Source organism: Rhinolophus hipposideros (assembly GCF_964194185.1).
Source record: "Rhinolophus hipposideros genome assembly, chromosome: 9".
Taxonomy (NCBI): Eukaryota; Metazoa; Chordata; class Mammalia; order Chiroptera; family Rhinolophidae; genus Rhinolophus; species Rhinolophus hipposideros.
Genome location: NC_138055.1, coordinates 91,862,954 through 91,883,124, shown reverse-complemented (window position 1 = coordinate 91,883,124; position 20,171 = coordinate 91,862,954). Strand labels below are relative to the sequence as shown.

Here is a 20,171-nt window from a genome sequence, read left to right as displayed (position 1 = left end):
GGAGACCTTCAGAGCTCTAATTTTATGGGGTTCCATTTCTTTTAAACTCTCAATATATTTTCATCAGTATAATGGTAATGTAAAACCACTCAACAGTTGTGAGACTATCATCAATAAAGAATAATAGTAAAGAGTCCCTTCACAACTAAATGCAGCATATAAAGACTATATACCCATCAATAACAGAGGTCATTAATTACAGAGAGCCAGAAGATAATGCTTGTCCTATTGAAGAATATAAACTACAAATACCACTGCTACATCATTTCTCTTACCTCATACTTAATAATTTTTTATTTTAGCCAGCATCTATCTCAACATCTTCCTCTCCCTCTATTTAGTCATTAAGTACTAAATATATCTCAAAATATTTATTCTTAAATATATCTAAATATAGTTTTCCCCTTCTCTCAGAATTTTCTGCTATTACTCTAATATAAGCAATCACTATCTTTAATCAGAACTAATGCAAAAGAATCCTAACTCCTTGACTCTGCAATCCATTTTGGAGCTGAAAAGCACCACTTCCCCAGTCAACTAAGCCAAAAATCTGGGAGTCATACCGGATTTCTCCTTCTCCTGAAGTATTTGCTTCTTACTGCTGGGAACTGTGCTTTTTAGATGCTAGTAATAAAATAGTATCATCTCTGACCTCAAAGAATTTAAAATACAGTTTAAAACCTAGTGAAGGAGACAAGCACAGGGTACTCTAGAGACATGAAGGAGGGAAACTTATTTGGGGATTCATGGAAGGCCTCTTAAAATAGAACAACAGAGCTGGATCTTAAAGAATAAGAACCAACAAACCAAAGTGATGAGAAAGATGTTCCAGGCGGCAGAAAAGTATAAATAAAGCACGATGCCAAAAACGTCCTAGTATATGCAGGCAACTATTAGCTCTTCAGTATTCCAAAGCATAAGAGGAAGAGTGAAGAAAGACGATGCTCAATAAATGCTTGATTGACAGAAAAATGTTCCCATCTTTGGATATAAAAGAAGCTCTGAACACTAGCTATTTTGATTTTCTCAGGCACTGATAGGTATAGCTCTTTTTTCATCTCTATATTTCTATATATAGGTATAGACTATAACTCAATGTCTACTGTTCAATGTCTCATAGAGCTGGTGCTGAAGAGAGAATTCAAACCTCCCTCTTCTGACTCGTCACCCCCATTCTTTCCACCCAGAATGCTCCCCTCCTCAATTCTGCCTTCTGAATCCTTCTCATTACCTCTACACTCTTAATGACTTATCTGTTCTCTTTGCCACAAAGCATACAGTAAATAGTGTGTATCTTATATCCCCTACTAAGTTCATAGAGATTAAGAATATGCTTTTGTAACATCTTTGCTTTTATAGTGGTTTCTTTTCTCAGCCCCACTCCTCCCGTGTGCCTTATAGGAGTCTATACATACTACATTAACAGCATTATACTAATTGTATGTTATATAAGAAGAATTATATATAGAAGAATTAACATTAGTCTGGGGACAAGGTGGTCCAATTCTTGAACATGGAGTCATTTCCACTGAGGACTAGCTGACATTTCTCTTTCTGCACGAATGCTGCCTTGGAAATACTAATCCCTAAAGACGAAACAGTTTTATGAGCATATCACACGTAACATAACCTGCCGCTCTAGACCTGCAAGTCTCTCTCAAGAGGAAACATATCTGTTTACCAAGTTTTACACAGAGAGCCACTCATGGAGGTCAGAGCAGGACTGAGTAGGTTCAGGACTGCTTTTTCCACTACTAAAGCTCAGTTTAGGACACATTCCAAATGGCTCAAACACAGAAGACTCAAAACATAACAAATCAAGCCTTGCTATTCTGAGCAACGGCTCCTTCAAACTACCTAAGCGGGATCCTAAAACATCCAACTAATTCCTTGCTGCTTTCCAACGTAAGTCCTTTGCTTTCTTCAAGATGTAACTACAGAGGGTGCCAAAAAACATATACACATTTCAAGAAAGGAAAAACTATTAATTGTAATACTCAATATATACCGATAATAAAGGGTGAATACAAGTCACATTTGACTTCTGCAACTATAAGAGGTGCTCAAAGTGGTTCCCATCAGTGTCCAGACAATTCTGATTACAGCGAACTATCGCTAGAGCAACGCTGACCAGTGTCCACTTGCGTACAATTTTTTGGCACCCCTTCAAGGAGCTGCTCCTGATTAAACCCTTCTTGACAACTATCATTTCCTTTCTGGGTATTCTACAATACCCACTAAAAATTGTACTTCACTGTGGCTTTCTTGATACGTACTTTAAACAATTAAACAATTGACTCCTTTATGTTTAGGGTTGTGTTTAATAAGTATATAATCAGCAATCTAGTCAAGTTTTAAAAGTTTAAGATTATAATCTGTGTTTGAAGGAGTCTGTAACCTAGTTGGGGAGATTAGATAACATAGCAGTCCTCAATCTTTGATGTCTAATTAGAGACAACTGTGAAACTTTCAAGACTCCCTTTGCTAAAGTTACAACCCATAATTAGAATCTCTGAAGGTGGGACCCAGGTGTTATATCTTGTGAAAGGAAAATGAGTATAACTCTGCTATAATCAACTGCCTTCCTCTATACCCTACCCAAAGCCCAAACATACTCTAACACAATGATCAGGCAGAAGTAAGGTGAATGAGACCTTTCTGTGATAGCAAGGATACTCTGAGCTTTGCTGATTCTTGATAAATCATCAATAATGAAGAATAACAGGAGGACACAGAATGAAAATAGCTACTCAGGGAACCATTTCTGTAACCTTTGAAGAGTATATCTGGAGGTCCAAGAGAGGAAGACCCAGTCACCACAGCCAGATCAACAGATAAATAAAGCTAAGCTGAACCATTAAGCTAACAGTTCCTGTGAAGTTATACTTACCCACCTCTTTGCCAGAACACAATTTTAATTAGTCATGCAGATCCTCTAACATGTTACAAAGGAATTTCTCTGTGCCACATAATTTATACACTCAAAGGTTTATCTGATTATTAAATTACCTCTTTAAGGAGTTCTGTCTTATGAAGACCAGAAATGAAGGCTACATAAAGAATAATTTTACAAGGAGGAAGAAAAAGGCAGTAAAGAAGAGCAGTAATGGTATGAAGTAGCAGAGTTTGTAATTACCCCTTGTTAACTTACTTTGGTACACTTGTTTTGTTTACTTGCTCTCTCACAATCTCCAAATGAGAAACTAAACAATATAGCTTGGCCGCTTTTGCTTCAGATTAAATTTTTTCCTTCATTATGGAAACTCAGAATATTTCAAAACTAGGCTCTTTTTGTTAAGTGAAGAGGGAAAAGTTGGAAAAGAAAGTTAACAGAATTATACTACTGAATGAAACAATCACAGTCTATCACCTCAAGAAGCAAGTAAGACCACCTATTTTCTCAAAGAATTTACATTTCAGAGTTAAACAGAGCAATCAAAGAACATGTTACTCCACTACAAGTAAGTTAAAATTGTGCATTCTTGTTAGTCTTTCGTTAACATTTTAAAATTTTAATCTAAAAAACTCAGAAAGTGCTACTAACCACCCCCACCTCCCAACTGAGTTATTTGGAGATAAGGAATGTAATTTCTCATTTTCTTTATTCTGTCTTAGAATCTCATCTGCTCTCAGTCTCTGTTGACACACTAAAAGTTTTATAATCTGTTTCCACACCATTTCAAAAGATGAACGGTCAGCTGGATTCACAGAGCAGTCTTAAACAGCTCTTCAAACAGAAGGGTTATGCAGGGGTCAGCGAGCTCTTAAATGCCTACTGATAGAAATTCTCAGCAAATTACTTAACCTGCACTTCTAAAAACAGAACCTCTAATAGCAAGAACTGATTTAAAAAGCAAAACCAAAAAGAACCTTAACAAAAATATTAACAATTTTAATTCTCAGAAAGGAGACCTTTGCTACTTTTTCTTTAGGGCTCTAAGCCAAAACAAATGAAATGGAAATTTCAAGTTCCAACATGAAAAAATAAGGGAAAAGTTAATAAACCGAAATTCAATTTTGTGCAAAAGAACTTTTCTTTTTAACAGCTCAAAGCTAACAAAAGAGCTCAGAACAGTTTTTTTGTCCCACACTTGGAGGACCTTTTCATCTCATCCAAGATACTAGTGATCAACAAGTTTGTCGAATTACAATTTGGGAATAATATATTGATTGAGAGCCAATTCAGATGTAGTGGCTTTTTTCTCTGCTGTCATAGCTTCCCTACCTTACTACTTATTTCTGTATTTGGGATGTGACATTTTAATGAAGATTCACCAAAAATCTTGTGCTTTTATGTAAGAAGTTTAAAAGAAAAAAAATCGATAGCCACTGAGACTTTTACTCATGGGGACAAATTCATATAAAGCAAAAATCAAAAACAGAGGACTCTCTTAACAACTACTGCCATTAATGAAGAGTAGCTTTTCACTAAAAGAGGAACAGCTATTTTGGGTAATACGTAATTTACCTAAAACTAAGCATGTTAGGCAAATAATATCTGCAAGTAGTCTTAGAACTGTTCTAATCTAATCATTTTACTACAAAGTATCCATTTCTTTAGTCCCATTGATACAAAAAACACAAAGGAGTAGTAACTTCAAATGCTCCAAAATATAAAACTGGCTCCTTGATGTGCAGCTTTGCAGGAGAGGGCAGCCAGGACCACTGATAAAACCACGTCTGACAATGAAGTCACCCTTTGGAACCCTCAGGGCAGGATCCATCAAACTGAATACACAATTGAAGCTGTTAAACAAGGTTCAGCCACAGCTGGTCTGAAACCAAAAAGCCACGCGGTGTTGGCTGCACTGCAGAGCAGTCAGAACTTGTAGCTCATCAGAAAATAATTCTCCATGCTGACAACCATGTTGGTATGTCAACTGTGGGACTTATTGCTGATGCTACATTGTTATGCAATTTTATGCACCAGGAGTGTTTGGATTCCAGACCTGTATTTGACAGACCTCTTCCTGTGTCTAATTGGAAGCGAGACCCAGACACCAACGCAAAGATATGGACAGAGGCCATATGGAGTTGGCCTGCTGGTTACGGTCATCTGGGCCCTCCTATTTTCCAAACCTGTCCATCTGCTAACTACTTTGAGTGCAGAGCTATGGCCACTGGAGCCCATTCCCAGTCAGCTCGTACTTACTTGGACAGACATAATGGAGTGCAATTTGAATGAACTGGTGAAGCGTGCCTTCCTGCAGACACTTCCTGCAGAACAGGACCGAACTACAAAGGAAGTTTCCGCTGGAATTTCTGGTGAAGACTTGGAGTTTATGATTTATGATGATGATGATGATGTGTCTCCATTCCTGGAAGGTCTGAGAAAAAGGCTACAAAAGCACAGCCTGCTCAACAGAAAAGGATGATGAACCAATGGAGCAGTAAGTGATAAACCAGTCTATATGCGTATTATCCAATTTATAAAAATGCAAGAACATGTACTAATGATACAGATGCAGTGGTAGAACGGTGTGTTTTAAGAATCTGTCCAGATACGAGTTTTTACCAAGCAACTTTACTAAAACTATATAATGGATGCATTTTTCTTTGAGAGGGTCTATATACTCATTTTTTAGAAAGTATAGTTATCTGTACTGATGTTTTTATGTGAAGAACATAATGCCTTTGTGGTTTTAAAGACAACTGTGAAATAAAATTGTTCCACCTGCTTAAAATGTATATATAGATATAGATAAAATTGGAGCCAACTATCAGTTTAAATATGCACAAAGAAGCAGAGAACTATTAATATCTTTTTTTTTTAAGTAGATGAAGCCCCAAGAGATTAAGTAACTTCCCAAGGTCCCTTAGCTTGCTCTGAGAATTTTCAATAACAGTAGTTAACCCTTATATAAATCTTATCATATGCCCTTCTAAAAACTTTACTTAATCTATTTAAACCTCACAACACTGTGAAGTCTTATTATTATTTCCATTTTACAGACGAAAAACCTGAAGCGACTGAAGAGGAGAAGTAATTTGCCCAAAGCCGACTATAAAGCTGGGCCTGGGTTTAAGCGCAGGCATGGACTCCTGCTACGCTCCCCTAACTCTTAGGCTTAAGTCCTCCCACTTCCTAGACTGGTGCTTTCCTTTTTATGAGAAGAAGTAAATGGATAAGGTTATTCTTGGTATTTTCTTCAAGTAAATACACAAAGATAGGTATATGAAACCCTTCAAATAAAGAGGGACGCAGAGAAGAAACTGAAATATGGATAAAGGGAACATTTTTAAATAAACGTAAGGTAAAATGTAAGGTAAATAAATGTAAGTACCTTTGGTTTTGGTGATTAGGAAAAAAGTTCAAGTAGCTTGGAGGTCATTCAAAGGACCATTTCAAAAATGCAGTAGCTGCTTCATGATGTCTATATTGACTACATTTTGCTTCAGATTTTTCTTTGTTGTTCACATCGGTTACAAATTATTCTGCCACTTCCACCAGTAGTTCCCCTTCACGGGAACTTCATAGCTTCTAATGAACTGAGCTCCTACAAACTTAACTTTTCCATCTGAAAATGCTTTGTCAGAACATCACAGACCGTATTCATTGGTAAATTAATCTAGGGACTCACCTCCCCTAAGATGTGCCAACAAACCTTTATCATTACTTCTCAGCCTTTATTCAGTATCTTTCTCTTAAGTATTCACCTTAAAAAAATAAAAACAGGTAACTGCTTTTCTACATTCAAACAAGATACTAACAACCAAATGCCTTAGATTACTATTAACCTAAAATAAGAAATGGAGCATGTGAAAGAAATTCCAGAAGTAATTTTTCACTTAATATGATGACCAAGACCCATAAAAATACATTTTAGAACACAGTGCAATAAACACCCATATACACATATAAAATAAACAGATTTCATGAAATAGTATTTACAGTTACTACACTAATAATTGCAAAACCCACCTAACTGATTTTAGATCACAAACTATGTGTCACCTCCCAGTATGAAAACTCTGCTCTAACAAATTATTACATAAAAGTTCCCAAGAGAGAGTCTTCAATTATCCTTGATTTAAAAAACAAAACTCCAAAACACTTCTTGAAGTTTGCTATTCTTAATATGGAAATAAAAAGCTTCAAGTCAAAGAGCCAAAAGTCAAAATTAATTTTATTCAAACTACCTAAGTATTATGATAGACATTAGATGACGTTTTCCCCCAACAATCTTTTATGTAACGTAAAATTAAATCTTTCATAGTAAGTATTTAGTTTAGTACATGACATAGGAGAAAATAAAAAGAGAAGCCTTACCCACAGCGGGTGGACTTGCACTGCTCTTTTCAATAGACAGACTTACTTTACTTCTACCATAGCAGCACAATCCCAGGGAATGAAAGTCAGTGAGAAAGAGGAGGAGGGAAGGAGGGAGCAAGAAGAGTCAGGGAGAATCAGAATATGCAAACTAGTTTGTGCTCGAATTGTGCTGCAAGGCAAGTAAGTCAGAATTAAAACTCTAAGGAAACTTCAGACTTGAGAGAAAAAAGTACTCTTAGAGATGTACCTGAAATGTAACCTTTTCACAAAATACTTTGAAATGGAACATTTTCACAAAATACTTTTACGTCATTACTTTTGTGATTTAGAGAAGCTATTCCCCCCGTTTATAACTGATGAAACTGAAGCTCACAGAAGTTAAATTAATTCTCCCGAAAACACACGACTATTTGGTAGAGCTGGAGCCGCAAACAAATCTTGTAATTTCAAATCCTGTTCTCAAATCACTACTCTCTGGCAGGGTGAAAAAATAAGGTGAAGACACAAAACAAACATACCTATCTTGAAATTCTAATCCAGCATAAACAGTAACACAAAGTTATACTCTGGTTTTAGCCCTGAAAAGCTAATTGGTAACTGTAGTTAAGATGCATGATCCTAATTGAATTTATATTTCTAATTGCACCGCAATTAATCATTCCCTACTTTTGTCTTCCTACTACACTTTGAACATACCTACCTCACAGCATGTAATATGCTACATGTAGTTATTTACATTTATGTCTCCTCAACCAGATCTGAGCTTAAAAGTGGGGCCTATACTGATGAGACAAGTAAAGAGTTACCAGGAGCAGGCTTGTGAACTAGAAAGATGAGACAGGCAAAGAGTTAAGAAGAGCGATCTTGTGAGTTAGCAGAAACAAACTTAAAAATTAACGGCTTGGCTCTGACTCCCCTGGCTAGCACTGCACCTATAAGCTGACAAGCACCTTACACCCATCACAGTCGGAACACAACAGTTCCCATTAGCAACAGCAACCCCTGTAATCTGACATCCATCATAGATGGGAACAGGATAGTTCCCAGGAGAAGACAATTGTAATGGCAGCACCCCTGCACCCTACATCCTGCTTAGAAAAATATAAAACTCAAGCTAAACAGAAACCTGCCGCAGTTGTCCCTATTGGACTCTACCCTGGCAAATTCCTTTGCCAGTCTTTTTCTTCCAAACAGAACTCTCTCTCTGCTGACTTTCAATAAACCATTTCTTGCTCTCCTACTTTGTAGACTCTCATGAATCCTTCACATTCTGCAAATGACCAGGAGTTAATTCTACACTGGGACATATATTTTATTACTTTTGTATACTAGCATCTAGCATAGTGTCTAGCATATCAATGCAATTAATTAAGGTTTGTTATTGTATATTGAAAACTAATCTCTTTTTACATTATAGACATTAATTAATCTTCACAAACTCATTGTAAAATGGGCAGACACTATTAATGATTTCATTAGTAAACTAGAGTTTATACATAATCTGAAGACTATACAGGAAGATGATTCATCTAAAGCCATGCAGTTAGCAGTATACAATACTCAGTCATTCTGCTTCTTAAGGAAAAGCAAGAAAAAGAAAAAGAGTAGAAATCATACACTGTCTACTCTCAGACCACAGTGAAATACAACTGGAAATCAATAACAGAAAGATAGCTGGAAATCCCCAAAATACTTAAAGATTGAAAATACACTTCTAGAAAACAATCCAACATGGCAGAGTAGATAAATGCTGTGTTTGCCTCATTCCGCAAACACATCAAAATTACAACTAAATTATAGAACAATCAACTTGGAAAACCATCTGAAGTCTAGCTGAACAGATGTTTCATGACTAAGGATATAAACAAGCCACGTTGAGACTGGTAGGAAGGGCAGAGATGCAAAACGGGCTGGCCCCAAACCTCCATGTAGCGGATGAAAATTGGGAGGCATGTCTCAGCCACAGAGGTTCCCAACAGATGTGCAAGGGACCCTAGCCCCACACCAGACTCCCCAGCACTGAGTACTGGTGCCCCCACAACATCTGGCTGTGAAAAATAGTGGGGATTCTGAGTGGGCTGGAAGGCTGCAGGAAAACTAGATGTCCACTTAAGCAGAGGGACAGTGGTTTGGGGGGCATCGGAGATATACAGGGGCAGACTGAGGTGTGTGGCTTCGGGTGAGGACTGGAAGATAACCGCCATTTTCCCTGTGTGGGGTCCTCCTGTGTAGCCCGTAGGCGGATGCTATCTATCCTGTGTTGAGCAATCCCCCATGCCCATGGCCAAATCTGAATCTGAACTGTTGTAGTGAGCTCCGCTTGCTCTACCCTGGTAACTTACTGAGACCCTGCCACACCCAACTCTATACAACACAAAGCTTTATTGGTGGCTGAACCTTACAGGAGCCAGCAACTGGCAGCAGGTCTTGGTGTGTCCTGGGTTTTTGTAGAGCTACCCCAGACCCAGTACTGGTGGCAGCCATCCTCAGTTAACAGCGTGGCCCCTCCCACTTGCCTCCAGGTCCAGTGCAGGCAGCAACCAACTGTGGATCGCACTGTACCTCCTACCAGGTAGTCCCTGGTGGGTCACAGGCAGTGGCTGACCAGGGTCTGCACTGGAGCCTCTTCCAAGAGATTGGGAGGTTGGCTCCAGACTACTGCAGAGCACCATCTCATTAGCCCCACAAGTAACACACCTAAAGTGTGGTCTCAATAGGCACAAGAGCCCGTTGGGGTGAATCCCACTCCATGTGGTAAGCCCCCCCCCACAGCAGCCCATAAGCAGTGGACATGGCCAAACCCCACAGCCAGTCAATCCCACCAACTGATGTGCCAATAGCAATCAAGGCTCAAATATAACAGGAGGGCACACACAACGCACACAAGAAACACTCCGGGAGGACCCAGCACAGGTGACCAGGGAAATTGTGACATTGGGTCCCACAGGGCATATACTACATAAGGTGACTTGGCAAGACTGGGAGATGTAGAAGATCTACCTAATACATAGAAACAATCACAGAGAGGCAGCTAAAATGAGAAACAAAGAAATATGTCCCAATTGAAAGAATAGGAGAAAACTCCAGAAAAATAACTGAACAAACAACCTATCAGATACAGGGTTCAAAAAACTGGTTATAAGGACGCTCAAGGAACTTAGTGAGAACTTCAACAAAGAGATAGCAAGCATGAAAAAAGATATAGAAACCATAAAAAAGAACCAGTCAGAAGTGAAGAATACAATAACTGAAAGGAAGAATGTACTAGAAAGAATCACCAGCAGACTAAATGAAGCAGAGGATTGAATCAGCGATTTGGAAGACAAGGTAATAGAAAACACCCAAGCAGAACAGCAAAAGGAAAAAATAATAATAAAAATAGAGGACAGTTTAAGAGACCTCTGGAACAACATCAAGCCTGACAACATTCACATCATAGGGGTACCAGAAAGAGAAGAGAGAAAGCAAGGGATTGAAGACCGATTTGAAAAAATAATGACTGGAAACATTCCTAACTTGGTGAAGGAAACAGACATACAAACCAAGGAAGAGCAGAGTCCCAAACAGGATGAACCCAAACAAGCCCACACCAAGACACATTATAATTAAAATGGCAAAGGTTAAAGACAAAGAGAGAATCCTAAAAGCAGCAAGAGAAAGGCAACTAGTAACTTATAGGGGAGCTCCCATAAGATTGTTAGTTGATTACTCAACTGAAACTTTGCAGGCCAGAAGGGATTGGCATGAAACATTCAAAGTGATGAAGAGCAAGGGCCTACAACCAAGAGTACTGTACCCAGCAAAGCTAGCATCTGAAATCAAAGGAAAGATAAAGAGCTTCCCAGTTAAGAAAAAGTTCAAGGAGTTCATCACCATCAAACCAGTACAAGGAATGTTAGAGGGACTTTTTTTTTTTTTAATTAATTTTATTGGGGTGACAATTGTTAGTAAATTTACATAGATTTCAGGTGTACAATTCTGTATTACATCGTCTATAAATCCCATTGCGTGTTCACCACCCAGAGTCAGTTCTCCTTCCATCACCATATATTTGATCCCCTTTACCCTCATCACCCACCCCCCACCCCCTTACCCTCTGGTAACCACTAAATTATTGTCTGTGTCTATGAGTTTTTGTTTCTCATTTGTTTGTCTTGTTCTTTTTGGTTTATATACCACATATCAGTGAAATCATAGGGTTCTCTGCTTTTTCTGTCTGACTTATTTCACTTAGCATTATTCTCTCGAGATCCATCCATGTTGTCACAAATGCTCCTATATCATCTTTCCTTAACGCCGAATAGTATTCCATTGTGTATATGTACCACAACTTCTTCATCCATTCATCTATCGAAGGACATTTTGGTTGTTTCCATGTCTTGGCCACCGTAAACAAAGCTGCAATGAACATTGGCGTACACGTGTCTCTATAGAGAAATGCTTTTATATTTTTGGGGTAGATACCCAGGAGAGCGATTGCTGGGTCATATGGTAATTCTATTCGTAATTTCTTGAGGAACCTCCACACTGCCTTCCATAGCGGCTGCACCAGTCTGCATTCAGAGGGACTTTTTTAAGATGAAGAAAAACATAACAAATATGAATAACAAATTGGCAATAACTATGTATCTATAACAATTACTTTCAATGTAAATGGATTAAATGTTCCATTCAAAAGATAAGGTGGCTGAATAGATAAGAAAACACGAGTCTTACATATGCTGCCTACAGGATATGCTGTCAGATTGAAAGACACACAGACTGAAAGTAAAGAGAAGGAAAAAGGTATTTCATGAAAATGTAAACAAACAAAATAAACAAAAAGCTGGATAGCAATACTTATACCAGACAAAAGAGACTTTAAAACAAAGGCTATAACAAGAGACAAAGAAGGACCCAGTAATCCCACTTTTGGGTGTTTATCTGAAGAAACCGAAAAAACTACTTCAATGGGACATGTTCATCCGTATGTTCACTGCAGCATTATTTACAATAACTAAGATGTGGAGGCAGCCCGGGCATCCATGGATGGATGAATGGATAAAGAGGAGGTGGTACATACAATGGAATATTGCTGAGCCATGGAAGGGAATGGGTTCTTGCTATCTGCAACAACATGGATGGACCTGAAGGGCACTGTACTTAATGGAGTATGTCAGACAGAGAAAGACAGATGCAATGTGATTTCAGTTACATGTGGAATCTAAACAACAAAATTAACAAACAGAAGAGAAACACACTCATAGATAAGAGAACATTTTGATGGTTGCCAGATGGGATGAGATTAGGGGGCCGGGTGAAAAAGGTAACGGCATTAAGAAGTACAAATAAATAGTTACAAAGCAGTCACATGGATGTAATGTAAGCACAGGGAATATAGTCAATAACTTGGTAATAACTATGTATAGTGCAAGATGGGTACTAGACTAGTCAGGGGGATCACTTCCTAAATTATACAAATGTCTAACCACTATGCTGTACACCCAAAATTAATACAAAATAATATTGAGTATCAACTGTAACTGAAAAATTTAAAAAGGGGTGGAAGGTAAAGGGGAATAAGAGGTTCAAATTTCCAGGTATAAAACAAATCAGTGATGCGGGAGTAATGTACTGCACAGGGAATATAGTCATAAATACTGTGATAGCATAGTAGTGTCACGTAGTTGCTGGACTTATGGCGATCACTCCTTTAGGTATATAAATGTTAAACAACTACAGTGTACACCTGAAACTGATGTAATGTTGTTTGTTAGCTATATTTTTTAATAAAAATCTTAACAAAACAAAATAAAACCCATACACTCCTAAATAATACATGGATCAAAGAATAAATCTCAAGATAAATTTTAAAATATTTTGAACTGAATGAAAATAAAAATACAACTTTATTAATATTGGTGAGAGGCAGTGAAAACAATGCTTAAAGGGAAATCGATGTCACTGAATGCATATACTAGAAAAAAAGATCCAAAATCAACCATCTAGGCTTTCTCCTTAATAAACTAGAAAAAATTAACTATCAAAATTAAGCAGAAGATAGTAAAAATAAGAGCAGAAATGAATTACACTGAAAATAGGATATCAATAGAGAAAATGAACAAAACCAAAAGCTGGTTCTTGGTGAAGATCAATATAATAAGCCTCTAGACAGGCTAACTAAGCAAAAAAGAGACGACACAAATTACTAATATCAGAAATCAAAGACAAGACATCACTACAGATCCCATGGACATTAAAAGGATAATAAAGGGGCTGGGCCGGTGGCTCAGGCAGTTGGAGCGCCGTGCTAACACCGAAGGCTGCCGATTCAATCCCCACATGGACCAGTGGGCTGCACCCTGCAATCTACAGCTAAGATTGTGACCAACAGCTCTCCCTGGAGCTGGGCTGATGTGAGCAGCCAGAGGTTGGCGTGTGCAGCCGTGGCCTACTGTGTGCCGCCCAGCAGCCAGTGTGAGTGGCTGGCAGCTGGCAGAAGCTGCTGTGAGCGGCCAATTGGTATGTGCCTCAGTGGAGGGGTTGGTGGGGGGGGAGGAGGGATCGCCCGCAAGGCTCATAATACCAGCATGGGCCAGGGAGCTGTATCCTACACAACTAGACTGAGAAACAATGGCTTTAACTGGAGTGTGTGTGTGTGTGGGGGGGGGAGGCAAAAAAGGGGGGGGGTAAAAAAGCAGATTAAAAAAAAACCAGATAATAAAGGAATACTATGAACAATTCTAGTCCCACAAATTTTATAACCTAGATGAAATGAACCAATTCTGCAAAAGATACAATCTGTCAAAACTCACATAAGAAAAAATATATAATCTGGATAGGCCTACCTCTATTTTAAAAATTGAGTGAATAATTAATAAGCTTCCAACACAGAAAGCACCAAGCCCAGACAGGTTCACTAAGGAATTCTACCCAAAATTTAAAGAAATTATACCAATTTGCTACAATCTCTTTCAGATGATAGAAACAAAGGAAATACTTCCTAACTGTCATGAAGGGTGTCATGTGGGGTCTCTGGTCCCGCTCCGCATATAAGAACGCAGGATATGGTGAGGCCAAAAAGGAAGCCACAGATAGGGGAGTCACATCACTGTATTCTCCCTGGCTGCCAGGCGAGACACATGAAGTAGGATCCACACAATCTGCAATCAGCCATCTACTATTCTGCCTGCCAACCAGACAACCAACCAACGCAGTCACCGCAGTTACATCAGCAGCCAACTGGTCAACCGGCTACAGTCAGTGGCCAACCACCACCCAAGCTGACACCCCCCCATGCAAGGCCGAGAGCCTGGAAACTGCTCTCTGGGACTCTGTCCCCACACTAACACATTCTATGAGGCCAGCATTCCACTAATTCCAAAATCAGACAAAGATATTACAAGAAAAATACTGATCAATATCTCTCATGAACATAGATTAAAAATTCTCAACAAATTATTAGCAAATAGAATCCAAAAATGTACAAAAAGAAATATATACCAAGTGGGACTTATCCAAGGTTTGCAAGGAGGGCTCACCATTCAAAAATCAATTAATGTAACCCATCACACCAACAGGCTACAGAAGAAAAATCACAAATCATATCAATAGATGCAGACAAGCATTTGACAAAACTAACATCAATCATGATTAAAAACTTTCAGTGAATAGGACTTAAGGGGAACTTCCTCAACTTGATAAAGTTTCTATAAAGAACCTACAGCTAACATCATGCTTAATGGTGAGAACCTAGACGTTTCCCCAGAAGATCAGCACAAGACAAGAATGTCCCCTCTCACCAATACTTTTCAACATCACACTAAATATCCTAGAAATTGTAACAAGACAAGGAAATAAAATGTATACAGATTGGAAAGGAATAAATAAATAAAACTGTCTTGTTCACAGATGACATCACTGTCTACGTAGACAATCTGAAAGAATGGACAGGAAAATCTGAAACTAATAAGCAATGATAGCAAGGTTACACGATACAAGTTAATATACAAAAGTCACAAGTGGAACTTGAAATTAAAAACAATACCATTTACATAAGCACCTCAAAAAAATGAAATATGTAGGTATAAATCTAACAAAATAGATACAAAATCTAAGGAAAAAAGCTGATGAAAGAAATCAAAGAACTAAATAAATGGAAAAGTATTCCATGTTCATGGATAGAACTCAATAGACTCAATATGGTTAAGATGCCAGTTCTTCCCAACTTGATCTAATGATTCAATGGAATCCCAATGAAAATCTCAGCAAGCTATTTTATGGACACTGACAAACTGATTCTAAAGTTTATATGGAAAGATAAAAGACCAAGAATAGCCAACACTATATTTAAGAAGAACAAAGTTGGAAGATTGACACTAACTGACTTCCAGACTTATTATAAAGCTAGAATAATCAAGACATTATGTTATTGGTAAAAATATATACAAATAGGTCATTGGAATATAACAGACAGCCCAGAATATAAACCCACGTAAATACAGTCAATTGATCTTTGACAAAGTAGCAAAGGCAATAAAGTGGAGAAAAGATAGCCTTTTCAGAAAAAGGTGCTAAAACAACTGGACATCCAAATTAAAAAAAAAAAAAAAGAAGAATCTACATACAGACCCTTATGCTCTTTACAAACATTAACTCAAAATGAGTCACAGACCTAAATATAAAATGCAAAACTATAAAACTCCTAGAAGATAACATAGGAGAAAACCTAGATGACCTTGGTTTCAGTAATGACTTTTATTTTTTTAATTTATTTTTTTAAATTAGTTTCAGGTGCACAAAGCAATGTACTAGTTAGACATTTAAACTCCTCATAACGTGATAACCCACCTCCCAAGCTATATCGTATATAGCTGTTACAATACCATCGACTATCTTCCCTATGTTGTATTCCACATCCCATGACTATATATACCTATATATTTAGTTATAGTTGACATTCAATATTATTCTACTTCAGCTTCAAGTGTATAGCACAGTGGTCAGGCATCTACACCGTCTATGACGTGATCCCCCTGATAAGTCCAGTGCCCATCTGGCAACTTACATGATCTTTACAACACTGTTGATTCTATTCTCCCTACTGTATTAACTATCAATTTATATTTCTTAATGCCTTCACCTTTTTCACCCTGCCCCCAACCCCATTCCCATCTATCACCCTGATAGATCAGGCATGTATCTGGCACCATACTTTGTTATTACAATACTACTGACTATATTCCTTATGCTGTACCCTACACCCCCATGACTACTGTGTAACAACCGATTTGTACTTCTTAATCCCTTCCGCTTTCACCCATCCTTAACCCCCCTCCCATCTTAAAGAAGTCCCTCTGAGATTCCTTGTGATACGGATTTGGTGGTGATGAACTCCTTCAGCTTTTTCTTCTCTGGGAAGCTCCTCATCTGCCCTTCAATTCTAAATGACAGCCTTGCTGGCTAGAGCAATCTTGGTTGTATGTCCTTGCTTTTCATCACTTGGGATATTTCCTGCCACTCCCTTCTTGCCTGCAAAGTTCCTGTTGAGAAATCAGCTGCCAGTAGTATGGGGGGGCTCCCTTGTAGGTAATTAACTGCTTTTCTCTTGCTGCTTTTAAGATTCTCATTGTATTTAATCTCTGGCATTTTAATTATGATGTGTCTTGGTGTGGGCCTCTTTGGGCTTATCTTGTTTGCGACTCTCTGTGTTTCTAGAGCTTGTATGTCTATTTCCTTCACCAGGTTTGGGAAGTTTTCTGTCATTATTTCTTCAAATAGGTGTTCAATTTCTTGCTCTCTCCCTTCTCCTTCTGGTACCCCTATAATGCTAATGTTGGTACTCTTGATATTGTCCCAGAGGCCCCTTAAACTCTCAATTTTCTGGATTCTTTTTTCATTTTGCTGTTCTGGTTGGGTGTTTGCTGCTGCCTTATCTTCTACATTACTGGTTGGATCCTCTGCTTCATCCAATCTACTGTTGATTCCCTGTAACATATTCTTTATTTTCAATTATTGTATCCTTTATTTCTGAGTGATTCTTTTTCATGGTTTTCATTTCCATTTTTATGCTTCTTATCTCTCTGTTTAAGTTCTCCCTGAGATCATTGAGCATTCTTTTTTTGAGCCCACTGGCCCATGTGGGAATCGAACCGGCAGCCTTCGGAGTTAGGAGCACAGAGCTCTAACCGCCTGCGCCACCGGACCGGCCCTCATTGAGCATTCTTATAACCAATCTTTGGAACTCTGCATCTGATAGATTGCTTATCTCCATTTTGCTTAGTTCTTTTTCTGGAGCTTTGTTCTGTTCTTTTATTTGAGACACGTTTGTCTCCCCATTTTAGCTGCCTCCTTGTGTTTGTTTCTTTGTATTACATACGACTGCTATGTCTTCCATAGAGTAGCCTTATGTAGTAGGTGTGCCGTGGGGCTCAGTGGTGCAGTCTTCCTGGTCAGCTGAGCCACACGTACCAGGTATGTCCCTTGTGTGGGTTGTGTGTGCCCTCCTCGTAGTTGACTTGATTGATAATTTCACATCAATGGGAGAGACTGATCCTGGGCTCTCTATTCTGTTCCATTGATCTATGTGTCTGTTTTTATGCCAGTACCATACTGTTTTGATTATGATAGCCTTTTAGTATAGTTTGATATCAGCTAGCGTGATATTTCCAACTTTGTTTTTTTTTCTCAAGATTGCTTTGGCTATTTGGGGTTGCTGTGGTTCCATCTGAATTTTAGGATTATTTGTTCTAATTCTGTGAAAAATGCCATTGGTGTTTTGATAGGGATTGCACTGACTCTGTACATTGCTGTGGGTAGTATGGACATTTTCACGATGTTATTTCTTCCTATCCATGAGCATGGTATATGCTTCCATTTATTTGTATCTTTTTCAATTTCTTTTTGAATGTCTTGTAATTTTCAGAGTACAGGTCTTTTACCTTCTTCATTAAACTTATATGGTCAATTAATGCATGACAAGGGAAGCAAGAATATACAAGGAGACAGTCTATTCAATAAATGGAGTTGGGAAAACTGGGCAAATACTTGCAAAAAATGAAACCAGACCATATTCTAACATCATATGCAAGAATAAACTCAAAATGGATTAAAGTCTTAAAGTGTAAGACTCAAAACCATGTACTAGAAGAAAACATAGGCAGTAAACTCTGACATTCCTCTTAGTTTGTTTTTGGATATGTCTCCTTGAACAAGGGAAACAAAAGGAAAAAGTAGGGCGGCCCGGTGGCTCAGGCGGTTGGAGCTCCATGCTCCTAACTCCAAAGGCTGCCGGTTCAATTCCCACATGGGCCAGTGGGCTCTCAACCACAAGGTTGCCGGTTCAACTCCTCGAGTCCTACAAGGGATAGTGGGCTCCACCCCCTGCAACTAAGATTGAACATGGCACCTTGAGCTGAGCTGCTCCTGAGCTCCCAGATAGCTCAGTTGTTTGGAGTGCGGGCTCTCGACCACAAGGTTGCCGGTTCGACTCCCACAAGGGATGGAGGGCTGCTCCCCCTGCAACTATCAATGGCAACTGGACCGGGAGCTGAGCTGCGGCCCCCACAACTAAGACTGAAAAGACAACAACTTGAAGCTGAACGTGGGCACCTTCCACAACTAAGGTTGAAAGAACAACAACTTGACTTGGGGGGAAAAAAATGTCCTGAAAGTACACTGTTCCCCAATAAAGTCCTGTTCCCTTTCCCCAATAAAATCTTAAAAAAGAAAAAAAAAGAAAAAAGTAAACAATGGGACTACATCAAATTAAAGTTTTTGCACAGCACAGGAAACCATCAACAAAACAAGACAGCCTACTGAATGGGAGAACATATTCACCAATTATACATCTAGTAAGGTGTTAATATCCAAAATTTATAAAGACCTCATACAACTTAACACCAAAAACAAACAAAAAATGGGCTGAGGGCCTGAATAGATATGTCCCCAAAAAGGACATACACATAGCCAAAAGATATATGAAAAGATGGTCGATGTCACTGATCATCAGAAAAATGTGAATAAAAACCACAATGATATATCACTTCAAAGCTGTCAAAATGCCCATCATCAATAAATCAACAGTGTTGGCGAGGACATGGAGAAAAGGGAACCCTCGTGCACTGTTGGTGGGATTGCAAACTGGTTCAGCCACTATGGAAAATAGTATGGAGGTTCCTCAAAAATTAAAAAAAGAACTACCATTACGACCCAGAAATCCCACTTCTGGGTATTTATCCAAAGAAATCCATAACACTAATTTGAAAAGATATATGCATTCCTATGTTCACCGCAGCATTATTTACATTCACCAAGATACGGAAGCAACCTAAGTGTCCATCAATAGATGACTGGATAAAGAAAATATGGGGGGCCGGCCCGGTGGCTCAGGTGGTTGGAGCTCCATGCTCCTAACTCTGAAGGCTGCCAGTTTGATTCCCACATGGGCCCGTGGGCTCTCAACCACAAGGTTGCTGGTTCAACTCCTCGAGTCCCGCAAGGGATTGGTGGGCAGCGCCCCCTGAAACTAAGATTGAGCACGGCACCTTGAGCTGAGCTGCCGCTGAGCTCCTGGATAGCTCAGTTGGTTGGAGCACGTCCTCTCAACCACAAGATTGCCGGTGACTCCCGCAAGGGATGGTGGGTTGTGCCCCCTGCAACTAGCAACAGCAACTGGACCTGGAGCTGAGCTCCGCCCTCCACAACTAAGATTGAAAGGACAACAACTTGACTTGGGAAAAAAAAAAAAAAAAAAACGTCCTGGAAGTACACACTGTTCCGCAATAAAGTCCTGTCCTCTAAAAAAAAAAAAAAAAGAAAAAAGAAAAAGAAAATATGGTACTACCTATATAGAATGGAATATTACTTGGCCATAAAAAGAATGAATCTTATCATTTGTGTCAATAAAAATGGACCTAAA

The 20,171-nt window shown here is 38.8% G+C and overlaps 1 protein-coding gene across 15 annotated transcripts in view; it reads right to left on the bottom strand.

The window, feature by feature from the left end:
* Positions 1 to 20,171, bottom strand: part of BCL2L13 (BCL2 like 13) — a 104,564-nt gene that overhangs the window by 16,975 nt on the left and 67,418 nt on the right. The window contains exon 1 of one of the 15 annotated variants that reach the window (XM_081059411.1): positions 5,153 to 5,288. The exons of 11 other annotated variants lie outside the window; for them this stretch is intronic. In XM_081059411.1, the coding sequence (XP_080915537.1) occupies positions 5,153 to 5,164 (12 nt within the window). In that variant the 5' untranslated portion in view covers positions 5,165 to 5,288. Of the gene's footprint in view, positions 1 to 5,152; positions 5,289 to 5,772; positions 6,658 to 11,191; positions 11,842 to 20,171 lie in introns of those variants that run through there. 3 more of the 15 variants (XM_081059413.1, XM_081059414.1, XM_081059415.1) reach the window with 3 other exon arrangements.